The sequence below is a fragment of the Chaetomium tenue genome (genome assembly GCF_020726465.1).
Source record: "Chaetomium tenue strain MPI-SDFR-AT-0079 chromosome Unknown F5144scaffold_1, whole genome shotgun sequence".
Lineage (NCBI taxonomy): Eukaryota > Fungi > Ascomycota > Sordariomycetes > Sordariales > Chaetomiaceae > Chaetomium > Chaetomium tenue.
Window position 1 is genome coordinate 3382000 of NW_027117329.1, and position 16852 is coordinate 3398851.

General features: G+C 54.8%; 7 protein-coding genes across 7 annotated transcripts; 2 read left to right on the forward strand and 5 right to left on the reverse strand.

The window, feature by feature from the left end:
- Positions 1–158: 158 nt before the first annotated feature.
- On the forward strand, positions 159–673 carry F5144DRAFT_478769 (uncharacterized protein; the record flags this gene model as incomplete). Its single annotated transcript, XM_066785119.1, has 2 exons — positions 159–568; positions 649–673. 2 exons carry the CDS (start codon positions 159–161, stop codon positions 671–673), a joined length of 435 nt encoding a protein of 144 aa, XP_066648640.1.
- Positions 674–1009: 336 nt separating this feature from the next.
- F5144DRAFT_543418 (CwfJ C-terminus 1-domain-containing protein-like protein) lies at positions 1010–2755 on the reverse strand (the record flags this gene model as incomplete). The annotated part of the gene is made up of 2 exons (XM_066787247.1): positions 1010–2687; positions 2742–2755. 2 exons carry the CDS (start codon positions 2753–2755, stop codon positions 1010–1012), a joined length of 1692 nt encoding a protein of 563 aa, XP_066648641.1.
- Positions 2756–3660: 905 nt separating this feature from the next.
- Positions 3661–6815, reverse strand: F5144DRAFT_637048 (P-loop containing nucleoside triphosphate hydrolase protein; the record flags this gene model as incomplete). Its single annotated transcript, XM_066792644.1, has 7 exons — positions 3661–4377; positions 4442–4621; positions 4690–5065; positions 5117–5295; positions 5347–5672; positions 5781–6337; positions 6401–6815. The coding sequence occupies 7 exons, from the start codon at positions 6813–6815 to the stop codon at positions 4140–4142; spliced, it is 2271 nt and encodes a 756-aa protein (XP_066648642.1). The 3' UTR covers positions 3661–4139.
- Positions 6816–10050: 3235 nt separating this feature from the next.
- F5144DRAFT_480446 (Rhodanese-like domain-containing protein) lies at positions 10051–11555 on the reverse strand (the record flags this gene model as incomplete). Its single annotated transcript, XM_066785230.1, has 3 exons — positions 10051–11203; positions 11268–11466; positions 11531–11555. 3 exons carry the CDS (start codon positions 11553–11555, stop codon positions 10051–10053), a joined length of 1377 nt encoding a protein of 458 aa, XP_066648643.1.
- A 538-nt stretch (positions 11556–12093) lies between these two features.
- F5144DRAFT_478934 (uncharacterized protein) lies at positions 12094–12273 on the reverse strand (the record flags this gene model as incomplete). Its single annotated transcript, XM_066785127.1, has 1 exon — positions 12094–12273. A coding segment is annotated over one exon (180 nt), but the record flags the coding sequence as incomplete, so codon positions are not given.
- Positions 12274–12856: 583 nt separating this feature from the next.
- On the forward strand, positions 12857–13348 carry F5144DRAFT_588848 (uncharacterized protein; the record flags this gene model as incomplete). The annotated part of the gene is made up of 2 exons (XM_066789974.1): positions 12857–13270; positions 13310–13348. 2 exons carry the CDS (start codon positions 12857–12859, stop codon positions 13346–13348), a joined length of 453 nt encoding a protein of 150 aa, XP_066648645.1.
- Positions 13349–14098: 750 nt separating this feature from the next.
- On the reverse strand, positions 14099–15382 carry F5144DRAFT_42227 (uncharacterized protein). The gene has a single exon (XM_066784919.1). It carries the CDS (start codon positions 15130–15132, stop codon positions 14365–14367), a length of 768 nt encoding a protein of 255 aa, XP_066648646.1. The 5' UTR covers positions 15133–15382; the 3' UTR covers positions 14099–14364.
- Positions 15383–16852: the final 1470 nt, after the last annotated feature.

The following is a 16852-nucleotide window of genomic DNA, read 5'->3' on the forward strand; positions in this document are numbered from 1 at the left end:
GCACGTTCCTCCGGACTGCCCCAAACACATAAAAGCGTTCGCGCACTTACACACTCGCCAACAACCACACGACAAGGCGATAGCACTTGACCGAAACACATCAACCACATCCATCAAATCATTCAAATCAACCCAAAAAAAAAACCATTCTGCCCACCATGTCCTTTCGCGAGGCCTACGAACCGCCTCTGCGCCAGCCCACCGTTCAGGAAGAGGTTGACAATGGCAACAAAACCCCCTCCATCCACAACGACGATAGCACTGCCGCCTTCAGCAACGGCAGCGACAACAACGGCGAAGCCCCTGGAGACGCCGACGTCATCATGCAGTACCCGGCCAGGCGCACCAACATCGTCAGCGCCGCGACCGCCAGCCGCAGCCTGAGCCAGCCGCAGCGGATCTGGTCCAAGACGCCGCAGAGCGCCATCCGGGCGGACTATGCCACGGCGGACAAGAAGGTCCCTTACCTGTGCGCGTCGTGTGGCGTCATCACGAGGTTCACGGCCAACGACATGCTGCGGTGCGTGAATTGTGGCGGGTGGACCATGCACAAGCCGCGGGTTAAGCAGTACGTTTTCGGTTTCACTGATTCCGGGTTGATGTGTCCGGGAGAGGGATGCGAGCTAACTTTGCTTGGGTTTTCTTCAGGATCTCGCAGTACCCAGCGAATTAGACGGATCGGTTCCAAGTGGGGGGTTGTGGCGTGGAGAGTAGGATGGACAGCTGGGCGGTTGGCCCGGCGGATGGTTAGGCGGATGGGTGAAATGTGGGATACAATAATGAAGGGTCTCGGCATGGCAGGACAAGATACTCAAGGCGTTCGGTCGGGTTAGTTTTGAGATTTCGTCTATCGGAGGCCCACCCCCGGGATAACCAGGCTGTCGGAGCCATACCACGGCGTTTGATCCCCATTTCCCAATGTCGTCTGAACCCCATCTCCGTGGAGTCGCTGATCGTACACCCCCCGCAGCCCCCGTCGTCTGCCCTTTCGGAGAATGGGCACCCCTGCTTAACCCAGCGTAAAGTCCCATTCCTTGAACGCCTTCCTGAAAGCCGCCACATCGGCAGTCTCCTCCTGCTCCGACTGCACAACGTCCTGCCAAAACGTCCGATCCTCCAGCCCAAGCAGCTTGGCCATCACCTTGCGCGGATACTGCAGGTCAAACCGCACGCTCTCATCAAACGGCAGCAGCAGGCTCTTGCCCACGACCTTACCACCATCCTCCCCATCCTCCTCCGCCCAGATCCAAACCCTAAAATAATCCCCCGGCACCTTATCAGCCGTATCAAACTCCTTCACGGCAAACTTGCCCAGCTTCATATCCTCCGCCAGCACCCTGAACCCCGCCTCCACCAGCCCCTTGCTCACCATATCCGCAGGCACGGGCAGGAACTGCCAATGCACATGGATGTTCCGCGCGCGGTTGATCTCCCAGGTCACCGCGCCCAGCCTGCGCTTCGACGCGCCGGCGACCATGCCCTGGAGGGCGTTGCGGAACCGCGTCATCTCGGCGAACGTCTTGCCCGCTTCCTCCTCGCCCATGGCGGCGGCGCTGATCGAGGCGGCGTGGGTGAGCGGCGTGATGATGAAGTGGCCCGGGAAGTCCAGACCGCCGCCGCTGCTGTTGTTGTTGTTGCCCCGCTCCTGGAAGGTGTTGGCGGCGGGGAGCGGGCCCTTGGCAGTAGCAAGGTACGTGTCCTCGCCGACGCTGCAGACCATGTGCGTGGGCAGGTTGGGGTTGGACAGGCAGAAGAAGCAGCGGTCCGGTCCCGGGGGCGGGGAGCGCTCGCGGTCGCGGTCGCGCCGGTGGTGCTTGCGCCGGCGGTGGTCGTTGTCGTGCCCGTGGTGGCCGCTGGAGAAGCGGGAGAACTCGGTTTGGTCGAAGGTGCGCTTTTTGGGCGAGGCTTTGTAGAAGGGTGTGAGGGTGCTTCCGTCCGGTGGGGTGATGACGGCTTCCCGGTTGAGAGTGAAGGCGTACATGGACTTGGCCTTGGCGGTGTTCGCCCAGTGTGCCAGCGAGATGAAGCGAGTAAGGGCAATGCCTTTCTCCTTGTCTTCGCCCGCGGCGTCGGGAAAGAACGGCTCCCGCTCGAAGGCGAAGTTATCGGGTGACATGGCAAAGTGGTATCTGGGTTTCAACGCTTCGCACAGCTCTGCGATGGTTTGGCTAGAAGGTGCCGTTTCTGAGCCAATCTTCAGCTCTTTCGCCTTGGAACTGTTCTTCCAGACATCCGTGGGCCACATAGTAGTGAGAAGGATGTCTGCATTGTTGGCTCCCCGGAGGGCTTTGGCATCTCCTTCCGTATGGATGGGCTCATGCTGGTCCTTGGATAGACCGGCCACAATGTTCAGGTCTACCACGCCACCCAAAGCGACGATGCGCACGCCTTCTGAGGTTTTTGTGACGCTGCGTTTGCCTAGATAATGGAGATTGGGTGCAACTTCCTCGTCTTTTTCGATCCTCTCCACGATTTGTGGGGGTAACGATACAGTGCCTACCGTAAAATAGGTAGGGCATAGGACATCGATGCGCCCCTCAAGTAGGTCAGTGAGCTGGTCGTCATCTTGTGCCTCGCCAAATAGATTCCCCGTTACAACTGCGAAGCTGAAATTGTTTTTGGCGTGCAATGCTGCGAGTTTGCCGAATGCAGACCGGAGCTGGCCATTAATGCTACCGAAAACAAAGCTGATTTGGTCAGTAGCTGTGACGTCACTGAAGCATCGGGTGTTTGCGACTGACATTTTGGCAGCCATGTTGCAATGTGAAGGCTCAGAACTGCCAGGCGATAAATGGATGAGAGAGGAAGGAAATATTCGGTAGGTGGCCGAAGAAATGTTGAAAGTTGAGGTTGACCTCAATTCATCTCAGCAGGTAGCCAGATCCTGAAAATTAAGGTTAGAGGTGCGGCCTTACATCAATGCTAAGTAAATAGGCGAAGATGGAACCCTCAATTCCTAATTGCGTCGAAAGAGGTTGTCGGGTTTGAACTTGCTGTCACTCATCACATGAGGTTCGCTTGGATCCAGAACACCTGAGCGCGTATTGCAATGATGCAAGACGCGACGGCAAGCCTTATCTTATCGAAACGCCTCGCTTTAGGAATAGCTCCACATCCACAGTACGAAATTATTCATTTACGGATACTGTGACGGTGCGAATATCTACAAAACGAGGAGACCAATGATTTCAACGGCAACGGAAGGCAGAATAACTATGTATACAATTATCAAATATTTAAGAACTCTGATCACTGTTGAGCGCATAATATATTCATGCATCACTGAATCCGGCCAACTCCGTATGCCCGGCCCGATCGGTTCTTGCCACCGGAGATAAGTGGGCCCATTCTCTGCCGACCTTGGACCCACATCGGATCCGGCTCCGAATCGCTCGGAGCCAGCGTGTAAGTGAAGACCCACTTATCTATCATTCCAAGAACAACGACGGCGTTCCCTCCCAAAACGAGGCGGATTACTGTCAGACATGTTTCTCCGTCATGTAAGCCGGGAACAGGCTCATAAATCAGCTCCTTTTGCCCTTTTTGGGGTCAATATCCGCCAATAAATGCAGGTCCGAGACATGCAGGGCAATTTCTTCCCCGTCCCGAGCATTTTCGTCCCAAGAAAAACAATGATCACATTTCGCAACTTTGTTTGGTCAGATTTTTATTCCTACTTTCCAAGGTGATACACAGCACGCACAGCCAGAAGCATGGATTCTCCTTCACCCTTCCCATGCCCGTTTATAACAAGCAAGGAGCTAAATTCACCATGGCTCCGCCGCCGAGAATCCCCGCCTTGGCTTTCGCTAAAGAGAACGACGGTGAAGAGCCCCAACATTTCGATGATGTGAATTCCAAGATTAGTAGGAGGGTATTTCCCGCTGTGGCCGTCGCTAGTACTAGCGTCATCGGTGCGAATGTACGACACAGGCAGTGTCTTGTGACTCCGGATTACTTGATGGCCCTTTAGTTATTATTACCAAGGAGCCATACGAGCGTGTCACACTACAGCAAACGGTGCCATGGATATGCTGATACCGTTGTGGGGTCCAAGCGTATGAAGACACAGGGGAACAACAACAGGTTGCAAATGGCGGCGAGGTAGTCTCCTTAAAAACTGGCTGTGCTCATTGTCCTCACCTAACGTTGTGTGCAATAAGATCGTCAAAATCCTCCATCGTTAGGTCCTTCAACTTCTTGGCCTTGGTGTCTGCGTGCTTGTGATAAAGCCTGAATGCCTCATTGTCTGCCTCCTCATCCACCGTCCTGCCCTGCTCTCGTTGGTACGAGCTGCAGTAAAACATTGCCCTTGCCAGGGCCCGTTCCGAGTTGGGCAGTGTGCGCAACATTGCTACGGCTTGCTCCTGGAATTTGCTAGTGGAGGGGGAAAGGGTCAGTGGAATGTATGCGGATGGGGATATGCGTAGGAACTCCTCACATTGCATCCTCGGTGTGACCCTTCATCTTAATTACCCGCGCGTAGTTGTGTAGTGCCAATGCCGTTGCTTCGTGTTGTCCATAAAGCTTTTGTCGGATGTCCAGGGCTTTTAGACAGTATGATTCGGCGTCGCCCAGACACTCTTGGAGGCGTCGTATTCTCCCTAGAGTGGTGTAACAGCTAAACACAACACATCCGGTTAGTCGACCGCAAAAGGGGGACATCCTAAAGACATGGGGTGCCCTCACTTTGACAACACGACGCTCTCCGGATCGTGAACCTGTTTGCATAGCTCCGTCGATTTGACAGCCGCCTCCCAAGCTTCATCTAGCCTTCCAATGACCGTCAAAACTAAAGAAAGAGCCCCGAGGGCTGATGCAAGGTTGTCGCGGTATTCTTCGGGATTTATGACGGTCTCGAGCCATTTCTCCAGCATTTTGAGCGAATCTTGAATGGCGCGATACGCCTCCTCGACGCGACCAACACCGAGGTAGGCAAATCCCGCATTTTTCAGGATATATATCATCTCTAGGTCGGGCGAGCCGCAATTCTCACGCAGTTTGATGGCGTCGAGGAAGTGCTGAAGAGCGCTGCCAAAGTGGCCCTGGTTCAGGTGAAGAGCGCCTAAGGAATTTGTGGCGTCGCTGAGTAAAGATTGGAATCTTCCAACCTCACCAGCAGACTCCAATGGCGGAGACGATATGGTTGTCGTCGTCGTAGCGGCAGCAGCGGTCATGGCGGCCGTGGGCGTCCCATCCCCAACCGAAGCCATCTGCAACCCCCGCCGCGCGACATCCATCGCCGCCTGGAGAAGGAGCTGGGCGTCCAGAATTGCACCACGCTCCTGTAGGTACCTGAAGACTACTTAGCTTCACTCGATAGCCCGTTCTGTGTTCATGGCTCACCAGGATGCTCTTTCAAGGAGCTGGCCGAACGTAAGCTGTGCTTGGATGCTGAGAATCACAGGTGGCGATGAGAACAACTGGAGAAGTCGCTGGACATGTGGCAATGCCTCGCCGCATCGTTTCCACGCGTGCATTAGTCGATCGTTGTTATCATACTTCGGGAAGAACTCCTCAACGGAATCTAGAGCCAAGCTGAAGACGTCAAGCCTCTCGGCCTGACCAAGCCTTTGGAGTATGGTTGCCTGAATGAGTCTGTGCATTGAGTACGTGTTACTCTTTGAGCCCCTCGAGATCAGGGAATGATCTAGCAGCGTCAGAAGGCGACCCTGTATCCTGTCTTTTAGTTAGCAACGCTCTTTAAGCTACAGTTAATGTGCAGAAGCAAGATGGGTTCGATCACGTAAGGCCTTACTCAGTGACCGTGCCGAGCCTACTGCATAGGTCTTGTTGTCGCTGGATACTACTAGAGCCTCGGGTATGCTGTCTGGGTCGAGATGGGCAAGGACCTGGGCCAAACCGAGGCAGGGGTGGTCGAGAGATAGGAGCGCGACATCCCAGCAAGAAGCAACCCCAGTTTGGTGGTAATGATCGGCTTGCACGAGCTGGTTCGATTCGGAATGAACGCTGATAAAGGACTCTGGGGACGAAAACTGCTTGCGTGCATCCGCTAGGCTTAGGTGTAGAGCCCGGATATGGCGGATGACTTGGGCGAGGGCCAGTGGCAACCCACCGCAGGCAGCACTGACCATTGCAGCGTGTTCAGGACCACTCTCTGGAGCATTCAAAGATTTTCTTGGGATGTTGGCGAGGATAAACTCGGCTCCTTCTTCTGGACTGAAACATTCAAGGCGTAGAGAAGCCGATAACGGCGGCTCGATCAGATTCTGGCTTCTCGTCGTGGTCAGGATGGATCCTCGTGCACCTGTGGGCCAGTAATCCTTCAAATCGACAGACGATTCGACATTGTCGAGGATCAATAGCCAGTTTAGATCTAGTTGTTAATTAGGCCTTGCAAATCGATTGTTTTTGGACGTAATGCACGGTTAATATATACCCGTGGTGCGGAACCAACTCTTTGTCGCTTCCCTGGCTGCGTCGAGGGAGCCCTGGTTACCCGAATGCTGTGGCAGCACGCCTACCTCGACGGCGATGTCCTTGTAGCCCTGTGCAATTTTTATAGCCGCGTCGGCTGAGATCCAGAAAATGGCGTCGAATTCGGCAAGCCGGCTGTAAGCGAACTGAAGGGCGAGCTGAGACTTTCCGACTCCCCCTTCGCCGACGATGCTGAAGATACGCAGCTGGGGTTTATCATTGGCCAGTACTTCAGGGACGAGCGCGTCACCGAGTTGTTGCAACTCTAGCTGGCGGCCAAAGAAGCACGGGTTGGCAAGATGAGGTATCATCCGGTACGACGCGGTAGGGGCCGTTATGCCCGTGGCAGGCGAGGCCGTGGCGGACGGGGTGCTCATGGCAGATGTGCCCGCGAGGATTTATCGATGTCCCCTGTTCGTCGGGTTATGCGAGAGAATGTGCAGCGCGACGTTTGCTTCCGAGTCGATCTAGAGCGTATTTTCGCGGATGGTCCTGAGGAAACGGGTGAAGTCAGCTTGAGATGGCTTTCTCTATGCGCTTGGAGATGACGGTGAGTTTTGCGAAGCTTTTAATACGCGGGGGATGTTTCGCGATGTGGTCGAGAATGTCCACCATGTGATCAAGGTGCCCGAGTTACCTAAAGGGCCCAATGCTTCAACTTGATACCTTTGCTGGATTAGCGGGATGGATGTTCGAAAGGGGTTATACTGGCAGCTTCAAAGATGATCTTGAGGCGTTCTACCGCTCCAAGTATAAAACCACAGACGGAAGGAGCTACGAACCGCTGTGACATTCTGGAGCCCACTTGTGCCGGAGAGGTGCTCCTGTGTCCTCAAGATGCTTCTGGATGATTTGGGCGAAGAAGGATTCTTCCATGGCCTCAAGCTTTCTACCTACCGCCACAGATTCGTGACTACGAGTATGAGGGCCTCTGATTTGCGTTTCGGGACTGTGGTGACTCGGAGGTCTCCGACAAAAAGCGGTGTGGATAAAGGAAGCCGGATTTCCTGTTGCCACCTCGGCCGTCACAGAGTAATACAGCGATGCCAATACGGATTGTGGGGAGGTTGACACACTACGGCCCCATCAGGAGCGCTTCCTGATGACTGGAAGGAGCGGTCCCGACTACAAGATGGTACTATGTTCCCTGTATGTCTTTGTTCGCTCGGCGAGCGGTGTGACACGTACGACATGTAAGAACAGGAGATTGCTATCCCCGTACAAGACCAGAAATCTATGAAGGTCACGGCAGACCACGAGGGCTTTTTCAGACGCCCTCTTTGCCACGGCACCTTCAGAAGTTCATCCAGACGGCCACAGATGGCCACCTAACATTGTGCGACTACATCGGGCTGTTGGCAGATGTATCAGCCCTGGCCGCGGCGGGCATCAACAAACCCAGCGAACTTCTAAAACTGTGCCTCGGTTTTCAGTTCACGGCGGCATTGTTGGGCCTTTGGAAACGTCGTCAAGAGCGATGAGAGGCATCTAACGCTCAAATGCCCCGAGCTCGTCAGTGACGCCTCACTGGTCAAGTTAATACTCGGACGGCTTTTACAAACAGAGGATGCAAGGATCCAAATGTACGAGTCTACTACAGACAATGCTCGCCTGCCTCCCCTGGCATCCGCCCTCAGCAACTAAGTATTGGCTACCCTACCCAGATATACCTTTTGTTGTGGTTGATGGGATCACCCGCGAACTGCATCACGGAAGTGTGGGAATGGGCAAAGCTAAATTGGGGCAGAGTTGAAGAAAGCCTGTCTGCATCAGTGCAGGTGCACACCCTGGGCCTCATGCTGGAAGGACTCAACACCCCGTCCCAGTTAGAAGTCGTCAAGACCTACTTTTCTGACCGCAACACGAGGAAGTACGACCAAGCTCTGGTTCATAAGTTAGATTGTGTGTGAGACTTGAGTGCGGTGGGCTGGGCGCGACGTGGGCAACGTTGCGGCAGTGGTTGGAGACTCACGCTTATCCCTGTCCTATATCGAGCCACAACTTAATATCTTAATCTTGTAATAAAATAATTGCCGCAATTAAGTTGATATCAAGGACAGGGTAATAACAGACTTAACCTGGTAGTTTTTGCCGATTCCACTATGTTTTGTTTCTGGGATTTAGTGAGTCACACCTCTGTTATGATAGGAAAGGGGTAAAATTGGGGGGGGATGCATTGTTTCGAGTGACACGGTGTCGGATTTTGGGAGTCACCCACCAGCACATCTCATTTGTAGACTCGCACTCGCTATGTTTCACGTCACCTGCGTGCAACAGAATTGGTAAAATAGTTTTGGACTTTTTTTTGTCTCAGTTTGTGTCTCGCTACTCGAAGTGACGGTAGGGTACAAAGTTTTGTCGCTTTCTCGCAACCAAAGGTTTCCCAACCCGAGAGAGAAAGAGGGCGGAAAAACCAAACCCCAATCAAGATGGTGCCCAAAAGAAGCATGAAAACATAGAAGAGGTCCCAAGCTCCCAGAAATCACTCGGAGCGAGTGGCGTGGGTTCGTACCGGGCAGACAGATGGCGGAGACGTAGAGAAGAAGATCGGTGCCGAGGGCGGCGACCCATAAACCGGAGCGCCAATCCACCTCATCACCACAAAACTTCTCCCCTTTTTCCTTCCTCTCCATCATCATCCATCTCTTTCCCAGCCTCATATTTCTAGGCGGAAAAGCGCAACCACCGAACCCGGTATCCCCTTCACCGCAAAACATCTTCCATGCTCTTCCTCCAGGTACATCTGACAGTCCAGTTTCCCCTCCCCTCATCTCTTCATCTCAGAGTAAAAACCATGCAAACCACTGCAAACGCAATCGTGGACTGCCCATTCTGGTCCACCATGTCTTGGCTTCTCGGGGGACAACGTTTCGCGTAAAACTGACAAAGGAAATGTGTGTAAAGGCTCAGTGTATGTCGGACTGAGCCAGGGGATTTTATCCGGTGAAGTGTTCGTACATTGATATGCTGAGGAAAGGCCTCGTCTGGGCGGGTGGGTGCGATCGTAGACAGCTCCTAAGTTGAACCTCGCGGCGATTATGACTTGGGTCCGGGAGCTGCCATCAGCGTGATCGCGAAGGTATTAAGAAATAATAGCCAGTGCCGTGCCGCGATGGGACTGGTAAATGGCGTGGCATGGGTCAGGCGAGCTCATCTCAACCGCCCATAGCCAGTGAAGACATCTGCCGCATACTCGAAAAAGACGCGATGCAATACTGAGAGATGCCAACGCGATGAGAATGCCGTATGATGAAAAAGGAAAAAAGCCGGGTCGCCGAGCCCAAGGATACCGGACCCAAGGCCCCAAGCCCGGATAACGCCACGCTATGCCAACAAGGTCTAATGCCGAAAACATGTATGCTGTGGCCTGCCGGCGATTGCTGGATCATCAGTCCTTACGCTGACAAGCCGGTCCCAGGTCCAAGTGGGGACGAGGTAAAAGCATGGGTGCTGAAGAAGTCGAAAGGACATAAGGAAGATTAGGTGGTTTCCGAATGGTCAAAACTGTATTCACAGTATGCAGCTGGCGAGGGGCAGCCGCTGCTTGCTGGGGTATGGCCGAGTTAGGTCGACACAAAACGCCAGCAAATATGAGGGCCGTGGCGGGAGGTGTTAATAAGACACCATCCGCCTCGCGGGCCCACGTTCGGGGCAAATGCTGGGGGATGCCGCAAGCGCCCTCGAAATATCACGGTCGCGAGAGTTGACGCGGCCTGAAGCGGTCGGCGAGTCTTCCAGCCCAGGATCTTGTTGCCCAAAGGCGTAGGTTTGCGCGCGGCCCAAGCCCCGGCGGTTCTGGCGCAGGCGATTCATCTCCCGCTCGCAGGTGTTAACATGCTCGGCGGCGTTCATCTCGACATAGGCCTGGGGGTAACAGCGCTCCCGATGGTCAGCGAAAAAGCCGCTATACCCGCCATCTAGAATGTAGATCTCGGGATAAAAGAGTTTGGGATAGTGGGCGGCATTCTCGTTTCGGTCGCGAGCGCGGAGATGGCGGGCCATAATCGGAGCTCGGTGGGCGGAGTACTCGCAGTGGAAGATGAGGAGCGTGCGGCCCTGCATCGGGTTGTCTACCAATTGACTCGACAGGAGCTCCTTGTCGTTGTAGTTGATGGCGCCGTCGATGTGGCCCCCTTCATACTCGTATTCGAATCGGCAGTCGATTATCATCTTGTGCTCGAAGCTGTCGCTGTACTTTCCATCCAGCACCGCAAGCATCGTCTCACGCGTGATACGCGGGATGTTGTCACATTCGTCCTCGGGGAAGAAGTGGGGGAGAACAGGCTCGTTTTGTTCCTCGAGGTCCATGACCGACTGCAGCGCCGTGCAGGCAAACGCCGGTCCCTCTTTCTTTGGCGCAACGACATCGCCAGCGTTCTCAAACATGCTCAAAGAGCGCCGATATTGTTTCCGCGGGCGCAAGAAAGGATTCGCCGTCCGCCGCCCTTGGCTGTTGATGGGCGACCCGTTGCGTACACCGCTCATGGCATTGAGGCTGTTAAAATGCGCTTTGGGACGGGTGACGGCCATGGGAGCACACGGGCTGTTCGAACTTTTCGGGCGTCGCTCCTGCGGGGGCGAGTCTTGGAAGCATTCGCTCAAGGATAGAGAGGAGGAAGGAGAAGAACCAAGTTGGCCATCGCCTCCGGCGCCAAACCGGAATGGTGGGGGCTGGTTCTCGCCCTGTGCACGGCCAATCGTGCCAATCGCGCTAAAGCCTTTGGCACGGGTGAGAGATGGCCTCCTGAGACCAATTCTCCTCCGTCTGAACAATGTGTGAGTTGATGTGGGTCCAGAGCCATTGGCAGGAATGTATCATCTCAACTTACTCGGCCCCGAGAGGTTTTGTGGGCTGCACAGAAGCGGAACGCGGGACGGGTGTTTCCGCCATAATGTCGTCGGATCCCGGGGTCGGGGACGGAAGCTCAACATGGGCCACAAAGGGAGCCTTGTGTGGCAAAGGCGACATATCCATCATATCGACGCAGCCCGGAGACGAAGCGGGAAGAGGCGGCGTAGTGACATAGCCTGGAAACGCAACTCATCAGCCCCATGATTCTTAATTGTATCCACGACCAGTCTGCTAGCTTACCACGGCCGTCTAGTGCATCCATCATGGTGGCTGTCGTAAATAAAGCGCGGCGCGGAGTAGGGAACATCGGACTGCTGTTTCATTGCCTTATGTGTAAGTCAATTCGTCTCTATACGGTGTTGGTCGAGCAAGAACAGGGCACTCACCTGACGTCGTTGAGCTTGAAGTTCTGTGACAAGTCGGCCGCTAGTGACGCCCCCGGGGAGGAATTCCGAAGAGCCTTGTTGCTGAAGTATTCCGGCTTGGGGAGCTGGAAGGTGAACTGGTTCCTGCCGAGCGGGCTGGGCACAAGGTGCGGAGCGAAGAGGTTGGGTTGACCAAAGCTAGAAGGGGGCGCCGGCCGCATGGCGGCCAGCGGCGAGGACGTTTCCATTGCAGGACAGGATATCGGTGCATGCACAGATGTCGGAGGTGCCAACTGTAGAATGCTGCGTCAAAACGGATTTCCCTTGGGTTGGTCGAGAGACGAGGTGTGTCGAAGGGAGAACGGTGGTTGACCAAGGCAAGAAGTCCAGCACTGAACGCAGAGACACCCGACTCGAGTCCTGGTGAGCTGGTCGACTTCAATTGGCGATGACCACTTCCGTTGCACCTGTTGAGAAGTGTTCGGGAGCAAAAGCTGTGAGGCTGCTGGACCCGAACTTCAGTTTTCTCTCGTCGTCCGGTGCAACGCGGGCGGTCTGCGAATTCGCTGGCAGAACCAGGGAGGGTGGAAGCCTGTGAATTATAGCGGGGGTCCCGCTTTAATGAACAGACCGGGAGGTTTCCAGGTTGCTGGTAGGGGTCCAAATGCGGTCGGATGCCGGGGGCCCTCGACGCAGGTGTTTGATGCACGAATTCCTCGAGCGGCGGAAAGAAAGAGATCAGAATAAAGAAGCAGAGGCTGTGGTGGTGGTGGCGATGTTCGTTCCTGGATGGAGTGCCACTTTCCTGGCAATTGCGGTGCAAGTCGAAGTTGGGATGAACAAATGGTGGAAAGTTCCTGTTCCTAGCTGCAGCAGGGTGGGTGGACGCTGGGTCGCTGAACCAAAAAACGCCGGCAGCTCTTCATGCAACTTGGATCTGCCGTGGGAGGGTGGGTTTGCACTCCAACTCTGATACCTATCCGCACCAAGAACACAGCGCCCGTCCACCTTCGCTGCTTACCGAATCCAAGTTGCCACTCGTCAGGCTGGTTGTTGGAGGACCAGTACTCACGATCACCGGGAGGGTGGCAGTTAAAGAAGGAATTTTCCCTTCCCGGCGTGGTGCACAGCGTCGACAGGGAAGCCCCATCAAGCAAGTCGATTTTCTCACACAGGTTGTCAGGGGCGATTCGGCTCAAGCATGGTTGTTGCGGTTACTGCGTACCTGGCGCCAGGGAACCTTCAACAGCGGGTCCCTTGTTCGTGGAGAGCTCAGGGAGCTGGTGGGGCGGGGGAGCTCCTCCTCTGCAGGGGAGCTCCTACGGCACGGCGCTTGGGGGTGACATGGTCGCTGTGCACTGCAAATTGGAGTAACATCATCCTCCCGCACAAGGCACAGCAGATCCATGTACCATCTAACACAAGCACCCACAGCATTGGTACATCCGGATTTCAGTCGTGGGGACGGGATAGCTACACTGTTGGGCCTCATGTGCCGCTCTTAGTGCCTCGTGGCCGCAGCTGCGAGCGACCCATGATGGGGGATGCTCGCTCTCCGGCGCAGCAGTGGCCTCGGGGGCCGAATATCAGTCGACTCCCAATTGAAGGATTCGTTGTTCTTCAGTCCTACGGGGATGGATGACGGAGCAACCAGTCAAAATGCGGACAAAAAACAAGACATACGAACAACTGAGCAAGACAAGCAAGACAGGCAAAGGCCATCGGTCGGAGCCAACTTGTCTCCCTGTCTAGTCTTGACGACGATTCCTGCCACCTGACCTGGCATCCTCGCTCCACCCGAGGTATTCCAGATCATCGTCCCAAATCAAGCATCAAACGACCGCTCTCTCAGGCCATCCCGTGCGGGAGGCTGCATTATGGGCGACGCAGCAGAAACACTGGGATGAGGAATATCGGACGTTTGGGCCTCCTCTCATCGGCCAGCCGCTCCTTGCCGCATCGACGCCTGCCCGGTGTGCCGGTTTCAGGATGGCTCGGCGTCGAAAGACGGCGAAAATCGTGTCAACTGGAGCCAGGGAGTGTTTCCACACCTGCCCGGCAACCACGAAATACAAAAACTCGTTCTGTTGTCGTCGAGTAACTGAGCAAGATCGGATGCCAGGGATCTTGTGGACAAGCGCTGTGTTTTAGCGCTCTATCTCCCAGCTGTTGGCTGCGATACTTGCCGAGCCAGTCAGCATCTCGAATTGGCAACTGCTTCGCAGCCATGTTACTGGCCAGGAAAGCGACTGAATACCTAAAAGACCAGACGTTTACACTAGAATCTAACGAGGTACTTTCGGTGTCTCACCGGGAGCGGCAAAACTCGAGATAGAACTCTGGTTTAGGAAAAAGAAGGAACAAAGGAAAGAAAATAGGAGGAAAACAAGGAACCAAGAGGGACCAAAGGGCAAGTTTTGGCGGAATACTTCCAGGTTGGGGAAGTCGGTGTTATTCGCTACTGGCTGTAACGTATTGCAGGTTTCGTTTCAAAGATAGCGGGCTCTGACTGGCACGAACCTCCATTGTCCCGCTTCCAGGGAGCTCCCTTCTCAGGCACGGCAGGGATCCAGCTGCTTTCCCTTTCAGCGTTCTGATGCCGAAAATACCCTCCGTGAACTCCCCCACTTGGATCACTCAGTCACGGAGTCTTTTGCGTTCCCACACAACCTTCAAAACTGGCAACCAAGATTCGCGAGAGGAATTGCGTCAGAGAAGGTTAGCCAAGCTGCGCGCAAGTCGAGCCCCGGCAACGGATCGACCAGGGACCCCCTGTGTGTCCCACCTCCCGCGGACCCAAAGACCCAAAGGGGCCTCAATTCTCAGAGTCCCTTTGAACTGATTCCCAAGGGATTGATTGGCTGCATTGGTTCCCCAGACGACATTGGCATGTGCAAGAACCAACCCATGGGGCCGGCTTTTCTCTGCGTGGCGGACGAACCACGGACAACGCTGATATTGTTTCCGTCCGGCAAAATGGGGGAGGGCTGGGACGCGAACCCCACGCATGGCGAACTTCCCGCCCAAAGTTTGCTGGCCCCATGAGACATTGAAACATCGGGGAATTTGCTCACGGCCATGAACCAACTGTCTCCATCGGCAACAATCCGCCAAGCCCATCCCCGTTCTCCAGACCACCCGACAACTATCACGATCTCGGCGGCTCGGTTGGATCGGTTGCAAGGCTGGAAATAGCATCACCGTTGCCTGGCGAGGGGTGGTTGCCGACTCCATCAGCCTTCTTGCTGTCCCGATCGGGAAAGACGTCATCCTCCCGACAGGGCTAGTTAGAGCCCACACCCCTGCTTTGCGCCGGCCTGGTTTTCCAAGGCTGAACAAGATCGCCGAGAGCTCCTCGAACCCCCGCTCGTCCTTCCCGATCGACTTGATTCGCCCTCCCGCTCCCTCTCCTTCCGCATCGCGAATCGAGAGATCGAGATCTCGTCGAGTCTTGACAAACGGCAAGAACAAGAGCATCGGAATATGAAGTATCTGGCGGGCAGTGGTGCAGTTTGTTTACTTTCCCCTCATCGTCGTCGCGGTTGATCAGCGCTGCACAAAAAGCGCACAACCCGATGACCCGCATGGTCCAACCAGAGTGGCAGCAAACATCGGATCGCCACCCAATCGCGGTTCGCAATCGAGCTCTCGGCGCTGGTGCCGGGGCGCCAATGCAACCGAGTTCAGCTGCCAGGCGCCCACTTCGGGTTACATCCCCCAGCTCACATCAGCCACACCACGCGCATCCAGACAATGGGTCCTCTCCATTCCTCCGCATCCGAAAGCGGATTGGTCTGGTTCCCTGATGAGCCCACCGACGGCTTCTGGTTTGTTGCTTGAGCCAGAGCAAGGGCCTGTTTGAGAAGCTGCATGCGAAGAAGGCGCAGAACGTTTTGATGCGGAGTCTGTCAGAGAGAAGAACAACGCACGGGCGCGGCAAGGCAATGAATCTGCGCACCCGGGAACGCAAGAGGATGCATGCATGTCGCATTGACACACCTGACATCCGATATGTCGCGCCGGCGCGGGGTAAAGGCCAAAGTAAACAAACGGGACGCGGGTTTCCGGAGCTTGGTCAACAACCTGAAGCTCCCCGTGTCAACCGTGCGGCGGGGTAGCAGAGCGGGCAGGACGCGGTGTCACCTGATGAAACGACAAGGGCTGCCCGCCCCCCGGGGTGTCCCGGGCTCACCTCGTCACCTCGCCGCCGAACCGCGCGGCTGGTGTTTATTCGTCACACTTGAGGCTTCACATAACGTGGGGCTTGAGCCGCGAAGTCTCACTTTCATGAGAAGTGCGAGGGGTTTATTTCTGGGTCTCGGTTCTCTTCAGACCTTCCCGGCGCCTGATTGAACCTCATCACCAACAGGCAAAGGCGGATGCATGGCAGGGAGCGCCTAAAGATGCGGATCCCTTCACAGCCTTGCCGACCGGGCAACGTCGGGGCTCTGACTGTGCCATGATGCTCGTCCCAAAGTCCTGCCCACAAACTTCTGATGTAAATGGCGCAGTTGCGGGGGATACGAAGTGCGCCGCCTGGCACAGCAATCCTTCTCATGGGCCATATCAGAAACCTGTTTAGGCGTTTGGATTCAGCGAAGGTGAGCTGAATCCACTTATCGAGCCCCACTTCAGCAACAGGCGAGTGACTTCAAGCGTTCTTATGCACAGTGCACTTGCTTGTCTATTCCATTGACTGAGTTAATGCGATTTGTCCAGAGACATTGGTTTGGTTGTCTTGAAAAACTTGGTTGAGTCGAACGAGGGCATCTTGAGTTACTGTTTCCTGATGAGTTAGGTTGTAAATGGCTGGCGAAATTAAACATGAACTTGTCAATGTGGAAGAATTATTTTCTCTCTCTTGTTTAAACAGAACTTCAGAGAAATTGAAGAGTACCTAGCTTCTTTTCTTAGGGGATAGCCTGAGAACTAAGAAGAGCAAAACACAAGTTACTTTTTAAAGAATTATATTAATTAGTTAACTCTTGCAACACCAGAGTTTGCACTAATATCAATCTTCACTTCTCACACTCAAGTGCCACTTACTTTGTAAACCCGTCCCCTCACCATTGGGCTCTCCAGGGTTTAAACATCATATTCTCGGACATTCCCGAATTCTGGCAAGCTCGCATTCCAGAATCTCGAAATGGAGCCCTTGGACCCTGGATGCATTGCGCTAGCGTAATCGAAATGAATG

Excerpts from the sequence above, each read along its gene's own strand:
- F5144DRAFT_42227 (XM_066784919.1), bottom strand. The coding sequence starts at position 15,132 with ATGCTCTTGTTCTTGCCGTTTGTCAAGACTCGACGAGATCTCGATCTC.